Genomic DNA, 27,542 nt, shown 5'->3' with positions numbered 1-27,542 from the left:
ACTACCCTAGGGAAGCCTTGCTCTCAGTGCATGGAACATGTATGGTTTTATGGTTACACGAGCAACTGTGTTGCAAATTTTCTATGATAAAATTTATTTGGTCCCACTGAGATTCGAACCTAGGTCGCTGGGGTGAAAGCCCAGAGCACTAACCACTACCCTATGGAAGCCTTGCTGTCAGTGCATGGAACATGTATGGTTTTATGGAGCAGCTCACAAGCGACTAGCTGAAGACTCCACAGCAGATGTCATCACAACACGTTGTGTACACGAACACCTAGCAAAGTACAATTTAAAATGATACTTTCGAAGTACCCAAAGTTAAACTTACAAAAGAAAACCCATAACAAATAAAACTTACACAAGAAGAGCCCTAACGTGGCACTTGACAGCTGTCAGTGTCAAATGCAAAATGTAAACAAGGACCATGTGAAAATTAGGTCAATGCAATCTCCGGTTAGAATATGTTATTTTGTAGGTATTAGAAGAATAGTTTTAGAATAGTTTTAAATTAGTCACAATTATTAAGGCAGATAATTATGGGATATTTTGGTACACTACACGAGGTAAAAAAAAATAATAAAATAAATAAATGAGAAAGTGTAGCGAACGATTTGGTGAACGATTCTTTTGAACAAATATTTTGAGTGAACCGATTCTAAAGATTCAGTTCACTTTAAAGAACTGGAATACACATCGCTCGCCAGACAAGTTTTAACATAAATGTTTATTAAAAATAATAATATTAAAAGCAAATTTCAAACCAGCAATCTAATGTGAAATTCCAGTAGATATATTGGATAACAATCTTTAGGCGTATATAGGTATACACGTTATTTAAAAACGACTATAAGTGTTATACTACGATACAAGTGGTTTACCAGCTCAGTGGCCGGAGAGGAGAGTGTCCGCCCTGAGATTGGGAGGTTGTGGGTTCAAACCCCTGCCGAGTCATACCAGCGACTATAACAATGGTACCCATTTCTTCCCTGCTTGGCACTCAGTGTAAGGGGTTGAAATGGGGCCCCCCCTGCTGCTCACGATCATTGGGACTTTTGGCACTCGGTGTAAGATGGTCATAACAAATCAGAACGCCTGATTTGGCAACTCCAATCCCGTCGTCACTTGTAGTGATGTGCATTCCAGTTCTTTTCAGTGAACTGAATCTTTAGAATCAGTTCACTCAAAAAATTCGTTCAATTTCAATTTAGTAGTTTTTAAATAACGTGTATGCATATATACGCCTCAATATTGTTATCCAATATGTCTACTGCAATTTCACATTATTTCACATACACGTTATTTTAAAATTTAAGTGTTATAAAATCCAGATTACACAAAGAGAAGCATAATCTCCCCGTTGTTGCATAACGGCGCATCCCTTCATGCAATAAAGTTAGCCGTTAGCTTGGAGAAAACGCGCTTAAAAGAAGTAGTGTTTCAGTGAGTAGTTATTTCTTTCCTTGGCAAATCGTAAATCGACATTCTGGCTTACATAGTACACGCCAGGAGACGCAACACGTTCACTGACTGATCCGTTGATGCACGGGAAGGCAGTTCACCCAATAACTCGTTCGCGAACGAAAAAGTCAGGATTGGTTCCCTCACTGATCTGTTCTCGTGATGAACTGGAAATGTAAATTACTCACTCACTGACTCGTTCACTCACACATCCGTTCAGTTGATGAACGGGAAATGCAATTCACGACTCGTTCGTAAACAGGAAGTTACGTCATTTTCTTCTTCGTTTTGTTTTATGGCGAGGTGGCACTAGCTTTAATGTGCATTACCGACACCTACTGGTTGAAGTCATATGAACTGAAAAAAGGACGAATCCCTTTAGTGATTCGTTCACTCTCGTTCTCTGCAAATATTCGTTCCTTTGAACGAATCGTTCACTCACGAGCCAACACTAGTCCCTTGCGGCGCAGTGTCAAACATGGCGCCTGGAGCGCTGACAATAGGCCAATCTCCCTGACGGTGGGTTGAAGCCCAAATGCAGTCAAGACAAGACGTTATTGACGGGGAAATGAACGTAATACGAGTGCTCCGTCTCCATTGACACTTGCAACAAAAACATTTGCGGAGTACTGTCGACTGGAATAAGGAAGGTAAGTTTCGAGCCGCAGCAGTGTTTATAACGCTGTCATAACATTAGCCCGCTTGATTTCCGTCTCTCGGCGAAGTGCTGGCGGCCAAGCTCCCTTTAATCACCCCGTAGTTCTGCTATCTTTTGCCCAGATGTTGACATACAGGCTCCCAAACTAATAAAGTTTCGTTTCTCTCGGTTAATTAAGAGTTTACCTGTTATTCGGCATCTTTGCATTCCACCTCGCAGCAGTGATTTAGACGCACCGCTGCTCATTTTCGTCATGTACAAAAGCAATGGAGACAAAGTGTGCAGTCGCACAATGTACTAAATAGTAGAAAATCAGGTGTTTTTTCAATGGACTTTCGTGTGAGAAGGAAAAGTTAAAACAGCGCTGTTCTTCTGCATGGCATCTTATTACTTAGTCCGATTTTGTTTTTGTCGAATAATAAATGCTAATATTAATGATTGCCAATGTGTCAAATTAATATAGTATAACGCTAACCACTGCTGAGGAGGACCTTCTCGATGTCAGATTTTTTTTCATTGTCTGGTATCGGTACCTTTTTAAGTTGGTAAGTGTTGAGTATCAGAAATGTATTTCTCACCTTTCTTCTAGGATGTTCCAGCATTGTGAGGAGCCTCGCTTTACTATTGAGCAGATCGACCTCCTCCAGAGGCTCAGGAGGACAGGCATCAGCCAGGCCGAGCTACTCCATGCTCTGGACACCTTAGACCACCTGGACCGCCCTCACAGACGCCCCTCAAAACACCACCTGTCTTCCGACGCCCCGCCTTCGTCTTCCAGCGCCGCCACTCAGACGGTCTACTCCAACGGCCGTCTATCGCCAAGTAGCTTTGATGTAACCTTGCCCGTAGCCATGGCAACGGTAGCTCAGACCAACGGGAAGATGTCGCCGCTGACCAGGTTTCCTCTTGTGGGTGGCGGCTCGGTGGGCTTCGGGTTTGAGGCGGGCGACGACGACGCAGATGTCGATGAGAAAGTGGAAGACTTGATGAGGTAGGAGCCGTGTGGAATGGGTTTTACGATGGACCCTAGCTACCGTATTTGCGGGAGTTAAGGACCTGACCCGGAATAGTGAATGGTGATTCTCAAATTGAAAGAGAAAAACAAAACCTGCATGTTTACGCTTGTAGGAGAAACAGCAGTGTCATGAAGGAGGAGATCAAATGCTTCCTGGCCAGCAGGCGTATCTCCCAGGCCGTGGTTGCACAGGTGACAGGTGCGTGTCGCCTAACCCCCCTTCTTCTTCCCTTAAGTGAAAGCTCACCTGTCCTGATCTTCTTGCAGGAATTAGTCAGAGTCGCATCTCCCACTGGTTACTGCAGCAAGGGTCCGACCTCAGCGAGCAGAAGAAACGAGCATTCTTCAGATGGTATCAGCTGGAGAAGAGCAACCCTGGTCAGCAACATTGTGTTTACATGCATTCATATTTTTGTATTTTTTGGGGGGAAAAAAAATGACAATATGTGCCTGGCACATCAGGCGCCACACTCGCCATGCATAGCGCCCCGTTGACTCTGGAGGACGTGGTGATGGACTGGCATCAGGCCCCGCCCACATTCGCCCCTGCTCCAGGGGGCTTTCGCCTACGCCGGGGGAACAGATTCACCTGGAGGAAAGAGTGTCTGGCCCTCATGGAAAGGTAATGTTCCAGATTGCTGCATGGCCAAGTGACATGACTCCGTTATTCATTGTGTGTGCATACATACACGTGCAGCTACTTCAGTGACAATCAGTATCCCGACGAGGCGAGGAGGGAGGAGATCTCCATGGCTTGCAACGCCGTCATTCAGAAACCAGGTGGGTCCAGATCTTGACTCAATCCCCGCCTGCTCCTTGGCATCCAGAAGAACAAGCAAGTGTGTGTTTTAGGAAAAAAGCTTCTGGACTTTGAGAAGGTGACGTCTCTGAAAGTGTACAACTGGTTTGCCAATCGTCGCAAGGACATGAAGAGACGTGCCAACATCGGTAACGTCTTCCTCTGTGACCCACTATGTGTATTTTCGGTTTTGTTCGAATGTTCATAAGATGTGAGGAATGTGTGTGTTCTCGAAGAAGCAGCCATCTTGGAGAACCACAGCATCGACGTCCAAAGTCCTGGAGGTCAGTCCAACGGGGACGAAGCGGACGGCAACGATGAGCAGGTTTACAAGAATATCAGGCTTCTGACCGGCTTCTCGTGAAGCACAGAAGAACTCCAGCGTGTCCTTTCCCGCCGCAGGTTCCCACGTTGATGCCCACCTGGGTGGCCGCCCTGGGTCGAGGGGCCGCGTCCGGGCCGACGGGCTGCTCCCTGACTGGCCTCCAGGACGAGCAGAGTCTGGAGAAGGCGGCGATAGATGGAGTGGACGGGGCCGGCTTAACGTTGGTGGATGACATCAAGACGGAGGTGACGGAAGATGACTGAAAAGAGGTGACGTCATGCATTTGAATGCAAAGATTTGAGCAGAAGCCCAAATAGCAACCCGCTCAACGAGAGTTCACGATGACCGATATGACGTTCGTCACACTGTGATCACAACGGTGCAGCCTCAAAACCAAAACTTTTTTTTCTGACGTTGCATTTTCGTGGCGTACCAAGAACAAAACGAAGGTTGCGTCTCGTGACCTGACAACAGCGGAAGCTGTAACAACGTGCTTTTTAGAAACAGTTAAACCACAAAAAATTCACAGTATTAATATTAAAAAAAAAAAAATCTTCAAATGAGTTTTAAAATTGGCATTTAAAGGGAGGTCATTCCAGACCGGCACCTCATTTTTGTTTTGTTCTCGAACGCAACAATAACGCAACGGCCTTTTTGTCCCCATAACCACTATGATGTCACATATTAAAAATATGTATGACTTTATATACTATACATGTTTGCATATTAGTTAGTATATCCTATATAATATAAACTGTGTGGGTGCCACATTTTAATTCCACAAAAACGAACAAAAGGAGCTTCCGTTGACAGAAGCCTAAGTGTTAACTTGTTATGTTTTTGTTTAGACACATCAAATGTGTGGAGTCACTCCAAAATATCCCGTCATCATTTTTCATTTTTGCCTTATATATGTGTTTGAATCACCAAGTGTCGATTGTTTTGTTTATAAAGCTGCTTTATTTCCACTCGGTGGCCACGTGTAGCTGCTGAAAATGTTTCTAAAACAAATTGTAAAAGTTTTAATTAAGCATTGTTTCACTATTTTCCTCTTGTTGGCCTATTTCAACACTTTTACAATCCACTATGAATTTGCATTCAAGTGCCTCCTGTTGTCTGTGCTGTTGATGCAAAGATGACTTTTACCATGGCTCTGAAATGTCCAGATTCCTGAAACACTACCGCAAATACCTCAGTTTTTAATCCCATTGGACCTGGAACCACCCCCATAAGGTCGGACGATGGTACGTTCCAACAAAACCGGACCATCGTAAATAGCTAATGTTCAACCCGTGTTGCAGTCGGAGAGGAATGCAGATGACCATTAAGAGTCAAAACAGGGGTGGAGCCAAAGGTTTTTCATTGTGGTGGGAAGGGTGACAAAACAAATCACCTTGAAACCCTAACGAAAAACCCTACCCCTAATTTGAAACCCTACCCTGTCTGTTTTCGGTGCAGCCCACCTATTTCAAATCATCATCTCATCATCAAGCTTTGGAAAAGCTGATAACAGTTCTGATGATTTGAATCAGGTCGGGATGCATTTTGAAACCCCAACACTAATTAGAAACCTTACCCTACTTTAAAATGACAAGCATCATGTCAAAGGGAACTGTAGCTTATTATTGTAATTTGTTATAGCAGTAAAAGTTTGATGGAGTAAAGGGAAGTGTGACTGACATTGAATCAATTGAGCAGCAGCCCATCAGTGCTCGATGGAGCTTCTCTATCACAGGTGCTCTTCTTACATAGTTTCAAGGTGCGTGTGATGCCTTCAGGTCAGGTCTGTTCACCTGACTTTTACCTACTTTCAGAAAATCAAACAAAAATTGCTGTAAAAAGTGACACTGTGGATTCATTTTGTATGAATGCACATGGGAAAATAAGGCTGGCTTGGAAAATGTGTGTTCTTTAGGCAATATGGAGAAAAATATGTTTATCATATATATCTTGTTTTGTTCTTTGTTTTCAGTGCCTTGTTTGAATGATCAAACGTGTCAAAAAAAAAATACACAACTAATTGTACTGCATTGGTTTCCATTAGTTGCATGACTTTGATTTGTTCTATTTTTACAGTTTTTATGCATTTTTGTTTTTATTCTATTTACAAGGGAATTAAAGCTGATTACGCTTGGCCAGGTGACGTCTTATAATACAATATTAAAATAAGAAATACATACGATAATATGCAATAAATTCAATTTTAAACATTCATAGCATTACATCAGCACATTTGACATTGAGTATTTAACAAATACTCCGTGAGCGCTTTCATTTTCCTTTATTCTCTGATCAGATAACTGCTCCGATGATACAAATTAAAAAAACATGATAGCTGTTCCTATTCACAATACACATTCTCTCTTTGGATTGCAGCATAGTGACAGAAAATTAAATTAATAGGCAATCAAAACAAAAAATGAACATCTGTTCAACAGTCTTTCCTTCTTTCCCCACATTTTTACACACACGCACACACACACATGATCGCTAATCTTTTGTGTTGATATGAAATGTTTGTCAGTTGCTGCGATATTAATGTCAAATCATATTCATCCCTTAGTAACAACAGAAAAAGATTGTATTGCTTATTTGCACTTATGTTGACAACACACCAACACTTAAATAAAATAAATACAAGCAAAATGAAAATTTTAGGCGCCCCAATATGAGCCGAAAGAGTTTCCTGCAAAATTAGATGACCCCTCTGAATGTGGGCAAAGCATGAATTACTTTTTTTTTTTTTTTTTTTAAATGGCCACAAATGGCCTTTGTGAATTGCGATGATGTCAGTAAGAGACATGTGACAAGATTAAAAGTCAGAATTATTGTATGAAGTCTTGAAAACATGCACGAGGGGGGGAGACACTTAAGAAAATGCCGATATGAGAAGCGACAGACTCTACACGCATATTCCTATCAGGGACATTTTTGCGTAGACTAGAAACAATGTCAACGTCATGGAATTTTTTTCCTGCTTAGGGTCAATTTTTTTTTAATACCTTCCAAGACCCAACACACATACACAAACATTTCCTCATTTCCTTCAAGTCATAATGTGATAAAAGCACTTCCGACCTAACCATCTGATACCTGCACTAACAACCTTAAAGAAACCATTTCATTACCTCCATTACTTTTTTCCTCTTGATTGCACCATTTTTTTTAAAATAAAATGTTAAGATGACACTTTTACTGCGGTTAAAAAAAAGAAAAAAAACACCACCTTATTTTGATTGTAGTACAACAAATTTTCCTGTCAAACATTTTTTTCCTAAAATTAAATTAACAGCATTTATGTAACATTCCAACTATATTCTCGTAATAATGCAGCTTTACTCATGATATGACTTCACTTGCAGAAATGTATGACTTTTCTGTCAGAATCTTATTTTGCTTTAATCTAGAACATTTCCCAATTGAATTTATTCACAATATTATTTTTGTTTAGGAATTTGTGATTTGGGGAGTGAGGGGGTCAAATTCTGGCTTTTAGATCATAAAAACAAATCTCATAATATTGCTATACGTTTCGGCAAATGAAGATTTTTCTTGTAAAATTGTCATTTTTTGGTTAAATTTAGAAATGTGACATTTTTCACCACATCATTTGTCGAAGATAATTATAAATATCAGGTGGCTGTCTGGTCCTAGGTGCTATTCATTCTTAGCAAAGTCACATGACAAAGTGCCTCGCTCATCCTCCATTTGAAAGAAACAAAAATGAATATGTGTCGACTACAACTAGATGGGAGTCACTCGGGAGTGTTTATAGCAGCGATTATTCAAAGAATCATTTGTGCAATTTAAAAAGAAAAATTGTTAAATGGCAGTAAAGAAAAAATGTGTGCCACAGAGGCTTGTGTATATTTAAATAGACTAATTGTGATGATATGTTTCATAACACGCAAGGATCACACGAATGATTATTTTAAATTTCATTATTATGATTAGGGCCACAGTGAGAAGAAAATATAGTTTGATAATATGAGAATAAAGTAGTAACATCGAAAGAAGGAGACGCTAATGTTGCAAGTTGTACGCAAGTCCAATGTCAGCCAGTGCATGAAAAGAAGTCATTTCATGATTACCAGCAAAGTCAGATTGCTTCTTTTCGAGTGAAATTACCTTCGTAAACTGTGCATTTCACAAATACACAACATTACTATCTTATTTTCCTAAATGTCCAACTTCTGTTCTTGTCAGTTTATGACTTTGTCATAAATGTACACTTAAAGAGTTGAGTTGCATTAACATTAAAAATTTGGTTTTGAGCAAAAGCCTAAAATTAGGTGCTTTCCAGGATTATTCGGTCCAAACTGTTTGATAAACTTTTTCAACTTTATGTGATCCTGTGAAATTGCATTTATCCTTGTAAGATGCTAATGTTCCTTTGCATTTTTTGGCATCATCAGTGTGGCCCTAATAATTTGTCTGTGCACCCACAGACTCCGGACTTTCTATTTGCGTTGTGTATTACCGTCATCGTAACAATTTTCTGACAGGCCACAGTGACAAGTCATCACAACAAAAAAATCTGTTAAAAGTATACAAGGGCTTGGCAAATTGGCCATTTCCTATGTCGTCTCTGAAATGTACACTAAAAAGTGTACGCCATCTTTTTTTTCCTACAATACAACAGGAGGTTGTTCCTGCCGAAATAATAGTCTTTTCAAAATAAGATGCACTTACTCACCCAACACGCAGGGCCTCGTGCGTCATCCTTGACGTCAACACGGAGCCAACAAGTTGACTTATTGCACACAATGGCAAAATTGCGCTCGCTCACTTGGTCACGCCCATCCTCGGTCCCTGAGACGGCCTCCGATGCAGCGACAGCGAGAGGAATTGTGGCTAGAGATGCCAAACAGGCGAAAAAGCTAAAAAGAAAGCTCTTATCTTCTCCTGGCGGAGACACGAGGAGATTTCGGCTTTCCTCCGTCCAAGGAGCTCCGACACTCCGGGTCGCTGCTCTCAGCTGCTCCAGGACTTACGGTTGTCCCCTCGGAGGACGGGAACCCGGGCGGTGTTGGGAGCGGCGGGGAGCTCCGAGGCGCCTTGCCGGCTGTCCCGACAGCTCAGGCGCTCCGGCCGAACCAGAATGCCGTGCGCGGGCCGACATCGGAAGTAGCGGTGGCCGCCCACGCAGCCGTCGTGTTTACCTTGAAGGAAGAAACCAAAATGTTGCGCAAGGCTCCTGTTCAGTGCCACACTAATTTACTTTTGTATATTATATTTATACTTATTTAACTTATTTTTTTTTTTAATATTATGATTGGAAATGGATTATTTTGAGTTTATAACTTCACTGTCAAAAATCCACAACTCACCTGCGGGGGAGTCCAGCTCCACACCCACCCACACGCCCTCGGCAAAGTGCGTGGCCCCCACGTAGCGCACGGTGCCCGCCTTGCCGCTCCCGACGGTCACATGGGTGCCGTCCGTCAGCCAGTCGGGCAGAGCCGAGTCGTCGGACGGCTTCTGTTCAGAAAGGAAGGGGCGTGCGGTCACGCCGTCGTGATTGGCGGCGAGCGCGGCCTCGAGGAGGAGGGAGGAGGACGACGAGGACGAGGAGGGGGGTTGCAGGACGTCCGACAGGGTCGCCGTGGAGACGCTGGCCGAGAAGTAGCCGCTGGACGATTGGCTGAGCGGGCTGAGGGGGGTGCCGTCATGCGGGTCATGCACGGTAAGAGGAGGGGCGTCGGCCGGGTCGGAGCGCCGCTCTTTGGCCGGCGGCGCTCGTGGGACGGGGGCGGCCTAGCGATGACCGCCGGGGGCGGACCACACAAAACCAGCGTCAGACTCGCAATCGGCACCCTTTGTCTCGCAGATGTACTTGTCTTTTGATGGGTCATAATCCTGTACAGTTATTTTGGAGCATACCTTTCAAAAATCAACCATTTACTTAAAATAAAATTTGGTTGTTTTTAGTGATAGCCCTACTCTCAGGACTAAGATTTACCGGCACCAAGAAAACAGTCATATTTAAGGAGTTGAAAAAGTCTATTTAAAAGTAAATAAGAGCGTGACAACATAAGCACGCAAAGTGTTGTGCATCCTCACCATGTCCACCTTGACTTTGCTGTCGTCGACCCCTGGTGGCGACATGATGCGAGGCATGTGCTGCTGGACGGACGACACAAAAAACAAAACAGAAGTAAAGGTCAGGTTGGCTGACTGTGCACGAATTAATTAACTAATTAAATATTTGCTGGTTTCCATATGTAGGCATAAATATTTTTTCCAATAACACAACAATGATTTATTTCAAATTATTCTGCAGACCATTAAGCTAAAGATTGTGAACGCAAATTTCAGAACCACCGGTTTTGGTTGAAGGAAAAAGCACAGCGGCCATCTTTGCCCACCTGCTGGCCGTGCGGCGACGGCCTCAGCTCCTTCTTGTCATCTCGCGCCGGAAACAAAGACTTGAGCAGTTTGGGCATCTGCGGAACCAACGCCTTCACTGAAAGATAAGAGGCAGCAAGTCCTGAACGACCTGAGGGGGGGAGGCGGAGAAGGAAGGAGGAGGCAAGGAATCAAGGAGGCAAAGGAGGTGTGATAGATTAGCAGAGAAGCACAGAACATGGCAGCACAAAGACTGGAAAAAATGCATTGCGATCAATCAAACTGATGATTCATTCATTCATTCTTCTTTTTTGAATAAACCGTGAGCTCATTGTCGGCAGAAGCAGCAGAAGAAGATGAAGCTTAAGAACAATGATGGCATGGTGGTGGTGGCTACCTTGCTCTGGCTCCTGGTTGTGTGGGGAGGTGACGGCGTTTGAGGAGGGCGGCGGCGACGGTTGCTGCGGCGCCACGGGGTAATAGGTGGAGGGTGACGAAGCCGGACGGGGGAGCGTGCGATGGTACGCCGACGGCATGAAGATGTCCTGCTGACTCTCCCAGCGACCCTGAACACCACACATGCAGCCATGAAATACAGGAATTGACTTTCCAACTAAAGGAACATTTGTTTTATTCTGAAGTATGAAAGATTCACTTTTTAGATTGTGCAAGTGTGTGTCCTGTTTGTGTGTTACCTTGTCCTCCATCAGGCAGGTGGTGGACAAGTCTTGTCGACTTCCAGACAGCTGTGGATGAACAAAAACATCAAGCAAATATTCATAAGAAAAATAAAGTGACAAAGGTGGAAATGTTGCTCTTGTTTTCTTGCCAGTAGGCACTTCTGACTGTAAAAAAAAAAATATTTTTCTCAGACTCACATTGGTTCATGTAGTCAAAGTGCTGATGTTGCAGATTGTGGCTTTTTTTTGTGTTTGACTACGGCTGAAAATGAATGTCTTGATAGATAATTGTAAAAACATCTTTCTTCATAACTCTATTATCCACGTAATACAGCGACTGCTGATACATTTTTTTTATTGTAAAACTACCAACTGTTAAAGAAACACAAACTGCTTACTTCCTATACTGAAATTGCTGATGTTGAATATTGTGACTTCCTGTCCCTCGTGGTTTCCGAGAGGAATAGTTTAAAATTGGTGTTTTCCTGGAGCTTCATTTACCTCAACATGACTTATTCAATGTGTTGGCTCTTTTCACATCTTACCCTGTTGACAGACGGAGAACTGAGACTCCGCCGGTTGCTTCGTCCTCTTGCAGCGAGCTGCTCCTTCACGGTCACCTCCTTCAACACACAAACAAAGAAATGCCAGATTATCTGCTAATAATCATATCAATTTTTTTTTTTCTTTTTTAACGTATTCTCTTTACCTCGTCCTGCATTATGGTGGGATTTGTGTGAAAAACACTATGCTTTGTCGGGCATGTGTACCTGTCTGAGTCGGTCCAGGGTGAGGATGTTCTCTAGACTGAGGACGCTGCGCAGGTACTTCTCAATGGCGGCTTCGTCGTCGGCCGACTCGCTGCTGTGAGCGCTGGCTGCAAGGCGGGCCAGCATCTCCCTGTCTTCTGATCCAGGAGCGTCCTAACGAGGCGGAGAAAAAAAACATTGAGTTATATAGCCAAAGACTCCAGAGCTCACGCAATATTTTTTCTGGCCTTACCCCAGGGATGTTGGAGACCACCTCAAAGGTGACGCCGCATCCAGGGATGGTGCTGCGCGTGGACATCCTCTTGAGGAAGTTGTGGGCAAATCCCTGACGTCCGGGATTGACGTTGACGCAGATCCTCTTCCTGAGCACCAGCTGCATGTCGGCCGGGTGGCTGAGCTGCACCACCACGCGCACGGTGAGGTACACCCGGCTGTCGGGCCAAGCTCCCCCGCGGCTCAGCTGCGGGCACTCGTGGACGGTGGAGTCCCACGACGCCTCCGCCTTCACCTGGTAAGCGAGATTAAGATTGGAGGCCGACCAAAAGGAGTCAAGATTCCCTCCTTCCTCGTCGTCTTTACCTCGCCGTCGTAGTGTTTGACAATCTGCAGGTCGAAGAAGTCATCCTCGTCTTCGCCGCTCAGCGTGGCGTCCCAGCCTCCTGCGTCGGGAACCTCGAATTGGTCCTGGGAGCTCAGGTCGTCAGCTGTGATGAAATATGGACAGTTTATCTCAACCATTTCCTCCAAAATCTCTCATAATAACAATTATTTTTTTAAATTGTGTATAAAAAGAGCTTCTATCCTTAATTTTGCATATAACAACAAACATATGACGTACGTTTGAGGTTGAGGAAGAGGACTGGAATATGCGTCTCCATGCCTGGAAGTGGAACCCTGTGGACAAACGAACAAGTCCATTTATATGAACATTAGCAAGCAGGAACTTTTTTCAAACTATGACTTTGACGCACGTAGCTAAATCAAAACATACCATTCCGCTGGTGCTCCAGGAATACCGCTGCCAGCAGAGGGCACCATGACAGCGTTCCTCTCTTCCGTCAGTGTCAAGCGCCATTCCAGCAGCTGAGCCTCCCTCTCTACGTCGTCCTCGTTTTTCTCTACACACAACAGTAACCGCGTCAACCACACGTAGATGTAACGAGGCTGGTTTTGTGTGCGGCTGCGGCCGACCTGCTTTGCTGACCAGGCTCTGCAAGTGCTGGTCCAAGTACTCCTGCCTCTTGGTGAGCGCTGCCAACCACTGACGTCGCAAACGTTCTAGGTCTCTCTCCTGAACGAGAAAATGCACAATTCTAAAAAAAAAAAAAATCCAATCATTTGCATTATTTTTCTATTTGTGACTGTTTTCCAACCTGATAACTGTCCATCTCATCTCCCTCTGGGCCGATGGTGCTGGTGATCTCCACGCAGCCCACCGACACAGCCAGTACGATCTCCGATATGAGCGGCATGGTGCCTGAGTCCTGAACGGAGCGCACGTCTACTTGGATTCTCCTCGCCTGACCCTGCGAGAATAAAAAGCCATGGAAGGATGGGTTAACTTTGGGAACGTTTCTGTAGGCTTGGGTAGATTCATCCGTACTTGTCGAAGCTGAAAGATTCCGCCGGTGTTGACGTCTCGGGCGGGTATGACTTCAACGGGGACAAAGTCTCCGTTCTCATTAATTTCCAGGATTTGGATCCAGAGTTCCAGCCGGCGCATTACCTCACTCCACCTGCGGGGCAAAAACAAGTTCTGCAATGAGATTTTTGGCACGCCGTCTTTATTTTTTTCATAAATTAGTTTTGGCTCTCTGAATGCTTTGTGAGACCTGAAATGGCACCTGAGAAAGAAAAAGCTTCACCTGTCTCGTAGCGTGCGCGTCTTGGCCTGGATGATGCTGAGGTCCCAGAGGGCCGGGTTCCTACCCGTGTCAGCCTGCCTGTGTCCAAACACCTCAATGGCCACGGCCCCTTCGGTCAGGTACTCGATGAAATCCTCCGACACGGACACGGCCAGCTCCTTGCAGCTGTCGAACACCACCATGCAGTGTGGGTCTTTGGTGCTGGGCGATGACGAGTGGGGGTCCACCTCGGGGGCCACGATGATGGGCTCGGGCTGGTCCCAGAAAGTGTATTGGCAGAAGACAAAGTTGGACAAATACTGGGGGAGACCGGTGGCCTGTAGGATTTTAATCTGGGGAAAACAAAAGATGAGGTAGATTCAGGACCATCATTGACACGTAGACACCAGACATTTCTTACCATGCAGACAAGTTTGCGGTCCTGAATTTCTGATTCTGGATTATTGTCAGGATCATCTCCTCCCGCGATGTTGTCCTCCAGAGCCCCTCCAACCCTCACCACCTCCACATGGAGACGCCCAGCCACCTGATGATATATAAAAAAAAACATTAAACTAATTGCAGAACTTCTAAAAAGTCATATGTGGAGAAACTTGGTGTGTGGGTGGGATTATGCAAATGAGTCCAACTGCGATATGACAATGCATCAACATCCTTACCTCTCCTTTTTGGTTGATGATGGGCACAGCGTACTGCAGCTTGACGTCATAGAAAAGGCAGGACAAAAAGACGTTGGCCACGCCGATCAGGCTGTGGTTCTCTTGCTCATCAAAGAAAGGGTCGGCCCGACGAAAGTATGAGCGCATCCCCTGGACGCGAAGAGATCAGTTAAACCTCCCCGGGTTCCTCATGCCAATTAACTAACTTACCGGGTTGTCACTGTCGTGCTGGTGGTAGTCCTGCCACTCTTGGTAGAGCTCCCTCATGTCCACCAGGCGGTTCTCGGTCTTTTCTAAGCTCCAGATTTGTTTGCCGCGGCAGCGCCGTCGCACCTGAATGGCGGGCTCGCTGAGCACGGCATCCCTCTGCACGCACCGTCATTAGCAATTTGGTTAGCTTGATTTAGCGACTAGTCTCATGCCATCGTTTTTAATAAGGTGACTCAAAGTGAAGCTTTAAATCAGAAATCTTTAATATGGCTGAATTTGTGGTTGAGACCTTTCGGTTGGCGTTGAGGTTGTCTGAGGGGATCTGCAGAGTGACTCGGTACTCGGTGTGGCGTTCCAGCTCATCTGAGATGAAGCAGGCCTCTTGTACCAGGAGGTTGGCTCTGACTATTTGCTCTCGCAGCCGCCTCAAGCTCCTCACCAACACAGCCTCCCTATGGGAGAACATTGGAAGCACGGGTAGAACAAGTCCGTTTAGTTTTGTGTTGAGCTCTTCTTTATTTAGATGTTGAATCTTCACGCACCTGTCTTCATTCCATTGTCTCAATCGGCTCTGAGCGCTGCTGGAGTGGCTCATGCCTCCCATGCTCAGCCTCTCCATACTTCGGTAGTGAGACTGCTGACCGGTGCCGGGCTGGCCAAATGCTGGCGGTCCCGGGGGGCCCGCGGACAGCCGGTCCGGATTAAGCTTGCGACGAAGCTGCTGTAGCTCCTGCTCGTACATCTGCCTCTGGCGCTCCAAGGCTGAGCGTTTCTCCTCTTCGTGTTGCCTCTCCAGCGACTGTAGGACGCTCTGCATAGGGTCTGAAAATAGGTCATGCAATTTTTACATACATAGAAAAAAAACATTGTGAATGGAGGTCAGTGCTTCTGATGGTCAGCAGGACAAAAAAAATTTTTGCTTACCATTGCTGCCCAAAGCCTTCATCATGACTTCAGTCTGAGCAAACTCGTAGGAGAAGCTGACCTCGCTGGACACTTCGCTGGCCGAGTCGCCGTCCGCATCAAGCTGCTCGCTGCTGCCGCTCTTCTTCATCACGCCCTCCTCATCCTCGACGGTTCGACCGCGCCGCTTGGGAAGGTTTATCCTGCGCGGAAAAAAGGTGTGAAGTTTTGAACTTTCCACCTCCAGACACACAAAAACTGAGGGACAATACCTGAAGAAGTGATTGTTTCCCCAGAGGATTCGGTCGCCATGGTGAAGCTGTAGTGCACAGGTTGCTGGAGACCCATTCACACACGTCCTGGACACAGATTGAATTTGAATAAAATTTTACATGACCATTTTCACATTCAGTAAATCGACCAAACTAAACGAAAATGTTTCTGGTCTTTACCGAGCGTTGGGGTATGGGGTGAGGATGACGGCAGCGTCGGCGTTGATGTCGATAACGCAGTGCTCGGCCTGGATGCCCATGCCGCACAGCTGGATGTCCTGGGAGTCTGCCGAGCCCACCTGGGTGTGGTCCTCCTAAAAAAAAAAAAAAGTTAAGATTAGCAGAATTCAGCGGTTAAATCAATTCATTGCGTGTGTACCTTTAAATAGTACACCAGCAGTTCGTTGAGTGCTGGGTCTGCATTCAGGTTGACCAGGAAGCTTTTATCGTCGCCCACTTTGATGCCCGACGACTGGAGGGAAATGCCCAGACTCTCCAGCTGCTTCTGACGTGCCTACAAAGGGTTCAAATACATTTTTGGAAATTAGTTTTCCTTACAGTTGCACTGTGCTGTCCAATTTTCCATGTTAGTAATTTATAAACTTTGTTGTTGTGGTTACCTGAGCAACCTCCTCTGTTTTGCGAAGCTTATCCTCCCACGTGACGGTCATCTCGTGAATCAACTTCTCAGACTCTTCCAGGCGATCCTTGAGCTCTGGGGCTTTCAAAGACTGCACGGGGGAAAAAGTACTTAGGAGGTGGAGAAGATTTGGGGGTTTCTTCTCAAAGGGATCTCACCTCGGCTTGAGTGAGCTGCACTCGGAGTTTCTCCACCTCCTCACGTAGCTCCCGAATAATGCGAGCGTTGGGGTCCTCGTTGACCACGGCGTGGTTAACAATGCTCTTGGCCCGGTCGGCGTAGCGCAGCGTGGATAGCGTCTCTTCGTAATTGTCGGCCGCCGGGCTCACCGTCGCCACCATGGCCGTGCGGCTGTTACCGCCGAGACAGTCCTTCGAGAGCGGAAATGAGAATGTAAAACCAAGCAGAGCCAGAGGAGGCTAGCGAGCTCATGTTGGTACCTTCAGCAGCCATGTCAGAACAGAGTCTCGGTAAGGAACGAACTTGGTCTTGTTTTTGGCAGTTCCTTGCTCGGCCAGAGCGGAGATCACCAAGCCCAGTGTAGTCAGCGATCTGACAGACACGCAAACAAAGTCACGCTTTTTATTAGCTTTGAAAAGAGCTCAATAAATAAAATACTTTCTGGTTACAAAAAAAGGGTCTACAAAGTGGTGGAAAAATTCCAATTGATTTCCATTGCAAGTTAAGATACGGAATTTAATTTCAGCTTGAGGCATTAAAATTACTATAATAAGAAATTATTTTATTAAATCAAATATTTAATAGAAAATGTATTCATATTATATTATATTATATTATATTATTCATATTATTTTTTATTATTTTCTTTTTTTTAAGCAGGAAAATGACTGTTGGAATTCATGGGGCTTTAATAGGAAATTGAGATTAATTTAAAAGAAAGCAGTTGAGGTTTATGGCTGCATGTGCATACTTGTTGATGTTGCTTCCTTCCTTGAGACGCTCTCCAGCCGCTCCGGTTTTGGCGGCTCGCTCGCTTCCGGCTAAGTCCACCAGACTCAGCCGACTCACTTTTTCACCACTTGTCTGTAAGAGAGCGAGGGATAGAGCGAAAAGGGGGAGGGGAGAAAGAGAGGGGGGGCAGAGGGTTCACGTGACTTGTAGCTCATTTACTGCATTAAAAAAACATGTTTGGAGGCCATGAGCACTGTTGGTGATGTTGCTCGATAATACAAAAGGCTATTGTGAGTCGCCCATCCACGGAGTCTGCGCAATATGTTTACGACTCGGAAGAGGACAACTCGTGGAAATTTGCATGAGGGCTGATGGAAATTTTGGTGGCTTTTTTTGTGACAAGATTCTCTGTTTTCCACTGCAAATCCAAATGTCAAATTCCATTTCTTCAATCGGAAGATACTAAGATGAGATTCCAATATTTATATATATCTACATTTGATTCAAATCTAGTTTTTTTCCCCCATTAACGCTGCCGTGTCTAAATTGCCACTTGGGAGCGAAAAAAAAAACCTGGTCCCTTGAACCCTACCGTGTAAATCCAGCCATGTTTGCTCAATGACAAACAAAACAAAGCAGAGTAGGACTCGGGCAGCCTTGGAAACACAGTCGACGGCTGTTAATTATTAACGTAATGTGCCGTTGGCTGTTTTGCGGCCGTTAATGGGAGTGACGGGTAGAATAAGTGAGGCTTGGGGCTCCACACATCTTTGTGTTTGTACCTTACCCCAGACTGCACGTCCGTTAGGGTGTGCGTGAGGATGATGTTGAAGACGGCGTGGGATCGACTGCTCTCCTCGTTCATGTTGGTGGCGGCAACCGTCCGAGACTTGTTCCCCTCTGACATCAGCACCTCGATGTCCTGTCAATGGTTAATTGGCCTCTTAATTATTTATGCCGTAATTGGGTGAATTGACTATTCATGTATTTATATTAGTCGTCAAAGAAATGTATAGCAAGCTCACCTTGTAGCTTGCAACAGCTAGCCGAGAGAGACCGTCCACATATGGACCCAGCACTTTATGTTCTCTTACTCTCAGCGTTTGTCTGCCCCTGGAAAGAAAACAAGAACGGTGAACAATGAAGACTCGCATGGAGATTCTGGCGGTTCCGACCGCACGACCGCAGCGTTCCCTGACCCTCACTCAGGCCGAGAACTTCATCAATGGCAAAGCACATATGGTTGTCAGATGGTCTGCTCTTTTTTTGACCTCAACGGGCAAAGAGTTTAAAGGTCCGACCAAGTCAAAGGTCAGGTCGTCAGCAGCAGGCCAGTGGTGCTGATTTAGTGTTGGACATGACCTGAAGTCCACCAAGAACAACTTCCAAAACCAGTGACCACACACGCAACAGCTGGTCTTGGCTAGCAATCTATCACTTTCTTAACATCACATGTTCAGAAATTTTCCAACAGGGGAGACTCATGTTTTTTAAATTTTTTTGGAACTAGAAATAAAATTACCGTACCCTTTGGGGTCCAGCAGATCTCGAACCTTTTCATTGTAGATCTCCATGTAGGAGACCTCTACTGTAAACTTCTCCTGCTCACGCTGCTCCTTCTGCGTGCGCTCAAACAAAGCGCTGCAGAGGCGGGGGATGAGCCCCGGCTGGTCCACCGAACCCATCATGGTGTAGGACTTTCCGGAACCTACACAGGTAAAGAGGACAATCAAAATGACATGGGGTTGTAGTATAGTGAAACACTCGGAGAACGCAGAAACTAGCAATGCACAGCCATAGATGACCACAATATTTTTTTTTTTTATAAGTTCCAAGTGATTAAAAAAAAAAAGTTTACCGGTTTGTCCGTAGGCAAAGATGCAGGCATTGTAGCCAAGGAAGGCGTTATGGAGAAGACTTTCCCCAAGGCACTGAAAGACCACCTCCTGACCTGGAGGGACAAGCAAGTTGTTCTAATCTTTTAAGTGTCAACATTTGTGACAATATGTAAGGCTGAACAATGTATCATTTTCTGATCGAAATTATAATTACCGTATTTTCCAGACTATAAGTAGTAGCTCCTGAGTAGAACTATGGAAAAAACTGCGACTTATAGTCCGGAAAATACGGTAGTTTGCTTTCATGTTTGTAAACGTTATTGCTTATTGTGAATATTACACTGAAGCTTGGTTTAATGAGAATTGTGCAATATTGCCAGAAAAAAAAATCACAATTAGATAATTTTCCTAAAATTGTTCAGCCTTAGAGCTGGGGATGTTTTGGGCAAACCAACCGGCAAATTTCTCTTTGTCCGATTCGTCCATGGACCAGAAGCAGTAGTCGTAGGCGAAAACCTGGAGAGCACACGTAGGCAGGCAGATGTGAATAACCAAATGGTTGCTATGGTGTCTAATATGGCGTTTCCAATCGAGAGCCACTCCAACACAACTGTGTCTTTGTTTAAAGCCAGCGGTGACTCACGAGGAGCAGAAATGAGCTCACTGTTGACAGTTAAAAAAAAATAATAATCGGCATTACCTTGGACTGAGTCCTGGTGATGTTGCGCAGGGGGTCAAAGTGCACATAGAAAAAAGAAAGAATAGATTTTATGCAGATTAGCGAGTGTCTGTTACTTATTTACAACAAAGAAACATAATGGCGTGTCTTTTGAAGACACAGATCCAAAAATAGCTTTCGACACCCGCCAACACTTTTTGTGTGTGTGTTTGTTTACTTCCCAAGTGTGTAGCTGGAGGTAGCTTGTCGTTTTGAATGAGATTGTTGTAAAGGGGTTAGTGGGTCGAGGCTATGATAAGAACTCAAAGTGACATTTAAAAGGCAGACCATAGCTGCCATTAGCATCTTTTGCTAATTGGCTGTTGGAGATGTAGCTCACTCAACTGCAATTGTTTTTTCCTGCACAATTTAATGTGGGCAGAGAATGACGTCAGGGTTTTGTTCAGTGACCATGAAAAGGAGATTTTACTTGGCGCACTTGGTTCTTCATGCAATTTGGGTAGCGACCACACAAACATAAGCAAAAAGAAAAAAATGATGGATTGATGAAAACTTGACACCAAAAGAGCAGATGGAAATTCCTCAGCTACCACAGACGTTTCCTTTGTTGAGGAGTCCAAATTTCAAGTTAAAAGCATGTGAAAATCATCTCTGCGTGCTTCTTCAACCACATCTCGCTAAGTTCCGAGCCAAGGACTTATTAAGTTTTCACGTATGTTTCAACGGACATGCTTGACAAAACGAAATCCGACAAAAACGGTATCCTTCTACATCTTTTGTCCCACAAAGCCATGAACGCAAACATATGTTCCTCCTCACGCTTGTTGGCACCGGCGCCAAATGTACCAGACGGGCCATGTGACTTTGCGGGTAGTGACTGAGCAGTTCCTAAAAGGTCAAGATTTCCAAGCGTCATAACAGAGGAGAGCTCAGCAGACATCAGCTCAGTGAACATCTGAACAATTAGCTTATATTTAAACTATATTAATTTCTTTCCACCCATTTAGTTGAAATTATTTTAAACATGCGAGGGTCTTTGTGAGCTTGGCACGTTTGTGACGTTTGCTGTGATGACAGCTGTCATGGCAGCTTTGAAGACGGAGGCTGAGAAGACTCGTCTTCGCCCTTGTGCGCCGATTAATGAGGTAAGCCATCACCCCCCCACCCCCCAAATGAGGAGCGAGAATTAGATGGTCCGGAAAGCCGCGGGCTTGCTCCTCCACTCTCATCACCGTCATTTAGAAAATGTCTTAACGCATGGCTGCTTCCACCCCCCCCTCATGCTACTGTTCTTGCATTGTTCTTTCAGCCCGAGCCCTCTTGCTGGGAATGTACCATTCAAGGCCGCGTGGGGAGAAACGGAGCGAGACTGGAATGTTAAACCGAAGCGGAGTTGGCGCAGATGTAATAATGATGGCGGCCGCGTGCATTTATCTGCCAAGCCATTTTTTTTTTTTCTTCCATAATTTGTCTTCTACTAACTTGACTGATTACAATCAATAAACACCCACGTTTAATATTACTGATTGATTGTACTGCTGATTTAGAAAAATGGCTTATTACCAATTTATTTAAGTTACTTCATAATGGTAAGTTATGAAATCAATGAATGATTGTACCGTAAATTTTATACTATAAGCCGCTACTTTTTTCTCAGATTTTGAACCCTGAATTTTAGCTGGTGCGGCTTATAGCCCGGCGCGGCTTATAGTCCAAATATTACGGTATTTATTAATATCAATCAATTATTTGCCCAGTCTTGCTTGTCATACAATGTCATCTGCCAATAATCAAAATAATAGCTAAAGAATGATCCCAGGGGAAGACGGGGATTACACCAACCGGCCTTACGTGACCTATTTATCCATTTGTGCTGGACATATCGCTGGACTCTAAATCCCAAAACAAATGTGTGCTAACGTGCTAACGACGGGGGCGCTCGGCGTGCTGCGGCTGCACCTGCAACATCGCAGCACGTCGTCCCCCCACCACGCTGCCTGTCGGTGAGTAAACGCCGGCGAAAGGCTTTTTCCTCCCTTTATGCAAATGTGCAAAAAAAAAAAGAGAAGCATCTGCGCGGCGGGGCCGAGCACTCTCGCCGCTTCCTCTGCCTTTTGTCAGCCCCACAGGCGGCCGAAGAAACTACAGCCGGGCTCTTGTTCGCCTCCATATAAAAGTCACCAGGGGGAAGGTTTATGGTCGACAGATGCTCCGGTGAATGAGCCTGTGGAGTTCCAACGCTGGAGGAAAGGGGCTTGGCAAGCGCGGGAGTCGACCCGGAGTTAACCTAAACAAAGCCGTTTATTGTTGCCACAGAAACGGAAGACTTGAGAAAAAAGGGAGGAAGTCAAAGTGGTGGGAGAAAGACAGACCGAGTGGAGTCCACGTGCAAACGTCTGGTCTCTGTCTGTCTTCCAGGCCGAGGCCTCAAACTCGGCCTCATTCCCTTAATTTCTTTTTTCCAGTCTGTTCCACTAGTCAGTCACAAGATCCTTTCTTCCGACACAGATGACTTCCTCTGAATATGGAGTCGGGCTGTTGATTTTGCCATTTCATGAGGGACGGGGGAGGGGTGATTAAACTTTGCCCCCTTCAGAGTTTTTGTGGCGGATTGGCTGTTGATAATAAATTGACGGGATTTGTGCATTTCCTGCCAACTGCTGCATGGTGACGACAAGGCCCAAAGCGAACCGTGAGCGAGTGACACTTCCAAAGCATCGTGAAGAACCAACATACCTGGAGTCGCCCTTGCCCAGGTTGGTCAAGGCGGGATGGAGGACGGTCTGGTTCTTCACCATCTCCACCACGCACTTGGTGTTTAATTCCTTTTCTGCAGACAGGACAGGACAAAAGTGTTTGGATTCAGATGCTATTGTGTGAAATTAGGATTTACGGCATAAATCTCGATTTCCATGTGACGGAGGCAAACAATCATTATAGTGTCAAGTTAATCAGAGTTGATCACGTGATGTTTGCGCAAGCATGCAGAGACGTGCGCTCGAAATAACAAGGCTAATTTGCAGACAAAGCAATAATTGGGAAGTTGGCTAATTTTGATCACGAGCTAGCGTAAATTGCGTAAAAACATAATAATATTGGAACATGGGAAAATGGGAGGGTCAGAATCTGAACCTTGACCTTGTAAGTTGGACTTTTAAGTTAATCAATAGAGCAGGACACACAGTTGACGTGACCCTCAAAGTGTTTGTTTGATAACCAAAAGTTGGACAGTCAGATGGACCGATTCTAAAATTTGGTCCATTCGGTGACACTGACTGAAAATAAACTAATATTTGATATGAAAATAGAAGTGGGAGTCTTTTCTCTCCCGTTCAACGCACCTTCCTCTGGAATTCGCTGCAGACAGATGTTTGATTCACTCAGCTATGGTTTGAAATAGAGAATCTCCTCACCCTAATAAAATTTGCCTGCCCGCAAGACATGCGTGAACAAGCTCAGACGATGATGATTTTCTTGTCTTCTTTTTTTTTTAGTTTTTATGAGAGGGAAAAAAACAACTGTAGTTGTTTTGCCAAAAATGATGAATTGAATCATTTATCAAAGGAATCAACACATATTTTGATAATCGATTAATCATTTAGAGACCCTATTTCGTTTAAAATCATCCAAATAATTCAAATTAAATCATCAAGTAATTTAAGCATGTCAGACTGATTATTGTTGAATTTCTTTTCAAAATAAGACAATGAGAAACATTTTACTTTGAAAAACTGAGAAATAATTTCTTGCCAATTTTCTGACCAAACCAGGAACTGAATCATTATTAAATTTGCGTTTTCTGCACTGTCAATAGACATGATGTCATGTGGGAATTAAAACTTTTAAATCAACAGATTATTAAAATAATTAATAGTTGCAGGCCTATTTGGAACATCACTGTACTGGTTGTACTGGTCTTGGTTTGGAATTGGAACTCCACCAAAGCGGACACACCTTGGTTTGGAATTTCAACGCGACAGAACCGCCTTAAATTTGGAACGGGAACGAAAAAGATTTTGGTTTGGACTTGCTCCATTTTGGTTTGGGCCCGCACCGGGTGCCTGTGTAATCATCACCATAAATGCAAATGGAAAAAAATCTGCCTTCCAATTTCCATTGGTCGTTTCGTCGTGACTACGAGGGAACGCCAGAAAGCCGATTGGTTGATCCGGGAAGGCCGCGGCCATGGGAACACAGAGGCTCTTACGCAACATCGGCAAATATTCCCTCCAACTCACTCCCTTCCTGCCTTTGTCCCGTTTTGCCCGCCATTCCTCAACCTGGATTGAACCACTCCTTAAAAACAAGACTGAGCAGTGGCTACTTTGAATGTGAAGCTAAAGTTTGGTAACTACTGACCATGTGACTATAACCAATAACATAACTCATCTAATGAAAGTGGAACCAAAAATTTGTTCACACAAATCATAAAAACATTGAAAAAGGTTCATATCAGACGATAATAATGTGTATTATCAAAAATTTGAGCATCACTGGTTTCAAATTAAAAAAAATCAAAACCTAACTTGTACAGTGAATAAAATGTTTTAAGACTGAGCAAATAAATTCACTTTAGATGGTTTACTAGTGTTTTTTTTTTTTTTAGAACAACTTATAAATGAACCAGTGTCTTGTCTTGTCTTCAAGCTGTGAGCAAGCTTCTTTGAATCTTTTTTTCTTTCGCTCTTTTTTAAAGAACATGCTCGTGTTCTGACATCGACACAGAGGCTCCGTTCAGTCAGAAATGTTCCGGTTTGGAAACGTGGCAACTGCTGCTGCTGTTTCCAAAATCTTTTCCAAAACCATCCCGCCACATGGACAGTCAAGCCGGATTTACCAAAGTTGAGTCACAAATCTGAAGGCACAACAGGAGTTTATTTTTCAGCGTTGCCCCAAAATCTCAAAGGGGAGCATTTTTCCAGCATTTCCTCTCGAGCAGGTAACACCAAGCCGTCAGCGCTCTTCTCTCGTGCCCGGCCGGCGTTCCTCGCAGCTTGATTTAGGAACCGGTGACTGCGCGAGATCCACTGCAGGAATGTCTAGACGCATTGACTCAGTGGCTCGCTCAGACCCGGCTGACAATGATGCCGTCCTCCTTGACTTCAAGCGTTGGCAGCTGGCCAGGCATGACGGCGTGAATCGTCTGACGTGATTTAATGATGACAAAAAAGGGGCGGCGGGCATTAAAAGTGTCGAGCGCACTGGCCCCCCGAGCAGCTGTTGCTGCCGATTTACTGGCGGGCGTGCGTCAGCCGTGTTTTTGCCTTGGTTTGAGTTAGACGCGGTTAACAAAAGTAAATAAAGATATAAAGAAATGGCCGCTATACACATCCGAATGCTTTTGCAAGCTGCTGTCAAATGCATGCCAAAGCAACAGGTGGTGCTTGAAACTTAGGAGCTGCAGAGTCAACATATGGGAGAGTCAATGGTTGATAATATCACTATGTAGTAAGATAATTGATATGTTTCCGGAGGGGGGGGGGCTGGGTGATTCATTGATTCATGCTCAACATAACAACAGTTGCCAACAAATGATCAGTTGGCAACTTTGTGATTTGCTCACTATATTTAGGAACTTTTCCATCCCCTGCTGACTTCTTGAAATGATTTGTTTATATAGACGAGTGACCTAATTTTGACTAAAACAAAATGAGCGGAACCATTTCTCTATTGTTGTGCATAAGAGGACAAAGGAGTCAGAAAAACAAGGTGCCCAGTTTATGACAAGGATTTACACAAAATAGTGGAAACTTTTAACTTCCAAGCTATAAATATTTTGCAGATCTTGTTTTGACAGCTTGGTAAATACATAAATAAATATTACAGAGAAGTGTAACTGTCTCATGCTCTAGCTAAACGCCTACGCCGTGAACAAACACAGTGCGGCTCAGCCTGTCGTGATCCTAAGTATCCGTCTAAACTCTTACTGCATTTATTTGTGTCGATGTCGGATTTTATTCAGTCGGGAAGCCACTGGTGATATTTTGTGGCTTTTTGGCCACTGGTCCTTTGGGAACAGGACTTGCTGAGTTGGCGCAGTGAGTCATAACGGCCAGCAGAATGTGGACACAAAAATCAAAGCTTTACTTCGGGAGGATTGGTAATTTCAATATCAGTGCGACCGTGTTTTTTAAATTTAATTTAAAATATTATTTTTGCTTCCTGATTTTATTTCCCATGATGCATTTCTTCATCTATTTTGTTACTAACCTGTAAGCTTCAGATCTGTTGACTTCCATTTAAAGTTAGAATGGTTTCAGACAGCTAACACAAGTCAACCACCTTTACATGACAACAGAGATTTAACAATATTTATCACAATATTATTATTATTATTACTGCCTATAGGGAAAAGTTTTGACGCCATTCTGTCTTCCCAAACTTAAGTGGTGACCGTTTCACCGTTAATTTATTTTATTTTTTTTACCGATGACAAAATGTTTACTAATTAGATGGAGTTTTCAATCCTTTTTGACGTTTTCAATAAAGGCTGGGAGACACTGTAGATACATCTGACGGCAACATTATGCTTCCCATCGTTAAAACGTCCAAGGTCGTATATCAAAACAAAAAAAGAAAGATGGAAATAAAGAATCGCAGTCAAAACCACGCCGATGACAACCAAACCTCCTTAGGGGAATTAATCAAAATGACACATACTTGTCAATTAGCGAACCCATCTTGACATAGGGGTGCTAATGTAAAAGAATGCATTTCCCAATTAAAATGTCGCTCACCTCTCCTGTTCATGGGCCGAACGCGGACCGCCACCTTGACGTTGGAGTCGTCCAGGCTGGGCTCGACCATGCTGGCTGCTTTTAGCCGAGCTGATCAGCTCGTCCTCGGCGTCACGATCATCCAAATACCCAAACCCCCGCTGGCTGTTCCGCTAGCAGCCAGCTAGCTTCTCCGCCCGGCTCTGCTGCTCCACACACCGGGCATCACCACGGGTGTGTTGGGGACGGGGATATCTCGCAGGAAACCCTTCGCCGCCACTTAACTTCTTCTTTTAGTCATAGTAAAGACTTAAAAGTAAGACTATGTTAAAATAAATGGGGAAAGCGGTGCTATTTATTCGCGTTTAGCATGCCACAAGCTAATTTGACAGGCGAGGAAAAAAAAAAAAAAACATGCTAACCAAAACGAGCTGAGGAGGGGACGCCGAAGTCGCCCGGCCGAGCCAGGAAGGCGGTCATTATTGCTCATTTCCTCGCTAACATCTTCAGACGACCGTCGCTTTGCGGTAAACACGCCGCGTAGGAGTCGTCCCGTTACTTGGCACCGTTAATCGACACGGTAGAGCGACGGAGAAGTGAGCGGAAAAAAAAGCACCGCCCGCCCGGCGATGATCTTCACGACATTCCCAAACACGTAACGCATTACCCTCCTCTTCCTCCATTTCCTCCGCCTTGTGTGTCAAGTTACACGCCAACTTTACCATTCGCACTTCCGGTGTAGTCTTAAAGATTTCAAACAAAAACAGTCAGACAAACGGAAATTATTTTAAA

The 27,542-nt window shown here is 44.6% G+C and overlaps 2 protein-coding genes across 5 annotated transcripts; one reads left to right on the top strand and one right to left on the bottom strand.

The window, feature by feature from the left end:
* The first annotated feature begins 1,876 nt into the window (after positions 1–1,876).
* LOC148400969 (homeobox-containing protein 1-like) lies at positions 1,877–6,392 on the top strand. Of its 3 annotated transcripts, none has more exons than XM_088370854.1 (9): positions 1,877–2,111; positions 2,709–3,110; positions 3,248–3,333; positions 3,402–3,512; positions 3,597–3,756; positions 3,832–3,914; positions 3,987–4,082; positions 4,176–4,258; positions 4,336–6,392. In XM_088370854.1, the coding sequence occupies exons 2-9, from the start codon at positions 2,710–2,712 to the stop codon at positions 4,519–4,521; spliced, it is 1,206 nt and encodes a 401-aa protein (XP_088226980.1). In that variant the 5' UTR covers positions 1,877–2,111; position 2,709; the 3' UTR covers positions 4,522–6,392. The 3 variants fall into 3 exon arrangements, with proteins under 3 accessions (XP_088226980.1, XP_088226978.1, XP_088226979.1); XM_088370852.1 differs by having other exon boundaries at positions 1,881–2,111; positions 4,170–4,258; positions 4,336–6,288; XM_088370853.1 differs by having other exon boundaries at positions 1,882–2,111; positions 4,173–4,258; positions 4,336–6,288.
* A 131-nt stretch (positions 6,393–6,523) lies between these two features.
* Positions 6,524–27,447, bottom strand: kif13ba (kinesin family member 13Ba). 2 transcript variants are annotated; one of them, XM_088370850.1, is made up of 37 exons: positions 26,772–27,447; positions 22,771–22,864; positions 20,056–20,068; positions 19,811–19,871; positions 19,376–19,468; positions 19,045–19,225; positions 18,543–18,630; positions 18,305–18,439; positions 17,537–17,649; positions 17,046–17,157; positions 16,764–16,976; positions 16,586–16,696; positions 16,345–16,479; positions 16,146–16,279; positions 15,966–16,052; positions 15,715–15,896; positions 15,333–15,612; positions 15,080–15,242; positions 14,791–14,946; positions 14,581–14,730; positions 14,322–14,447; positions 13,922–14,253; positions 13,660–13,792; positions 13,430–13,582; positions 13,248–13,347; positions 13,048–13,174; positions 12,895–12,950; positions 12,636–12,760; positions 12,289–12,564; positions 12,057–12,209; positions 11,832–11,909; positions 11,302–11,352; positions 11,004–11,172; positions 10,627–10,757; positions 10,322–10,384; positions 9,589–10,015; positions 6,524–9,420 (listed from the first exon to the last, which is right to left on the bottom strand). In XM_088370850.1, exons 1-37 carry the CDS (start codon positions 26,839–26,841, stop codon positions 9,233–9,235), a joined length of 5,259 nt encoding a protein of 1,752 aa, XP_088226976.1. In that variant the 5' UTR covers positions 26,842–27,447; the 3' UTR covers positions 6,524–9,232. The 2 variants fall into 2 exon arrangements, with proteins under 2 accessions (XP_088226976.1, XP_088226977.1); XM_088370851.1 differs by having other exon boundaries at positions 10,322–10,381.
* Positions 27,448–27,542: the final 95 nt, after the last annotated feature.

The sequence above is a fragment of the Syngnathus floridae genome, chromosome 3, assembly GCF_059516105.1.
Source record: "Syngnathus floridae isolate MCC-2025c chromosome 3, RoL_Sflo_1.0, whole genome shotgun sequence".
Classification (NCBI taxonomy): domain Eukaryota; kingdom Metazoa; phylum Chordata; class Actinopteri; order Syngnathiformes; family Syngnathidae; genus Syngnathus; species Syngnathus floridae.
The sequence above is the reverse complement of the archived record's forward strand: the minus strand, read 5'-3'. Positions and strand labels throughout refer to the sequence as shown.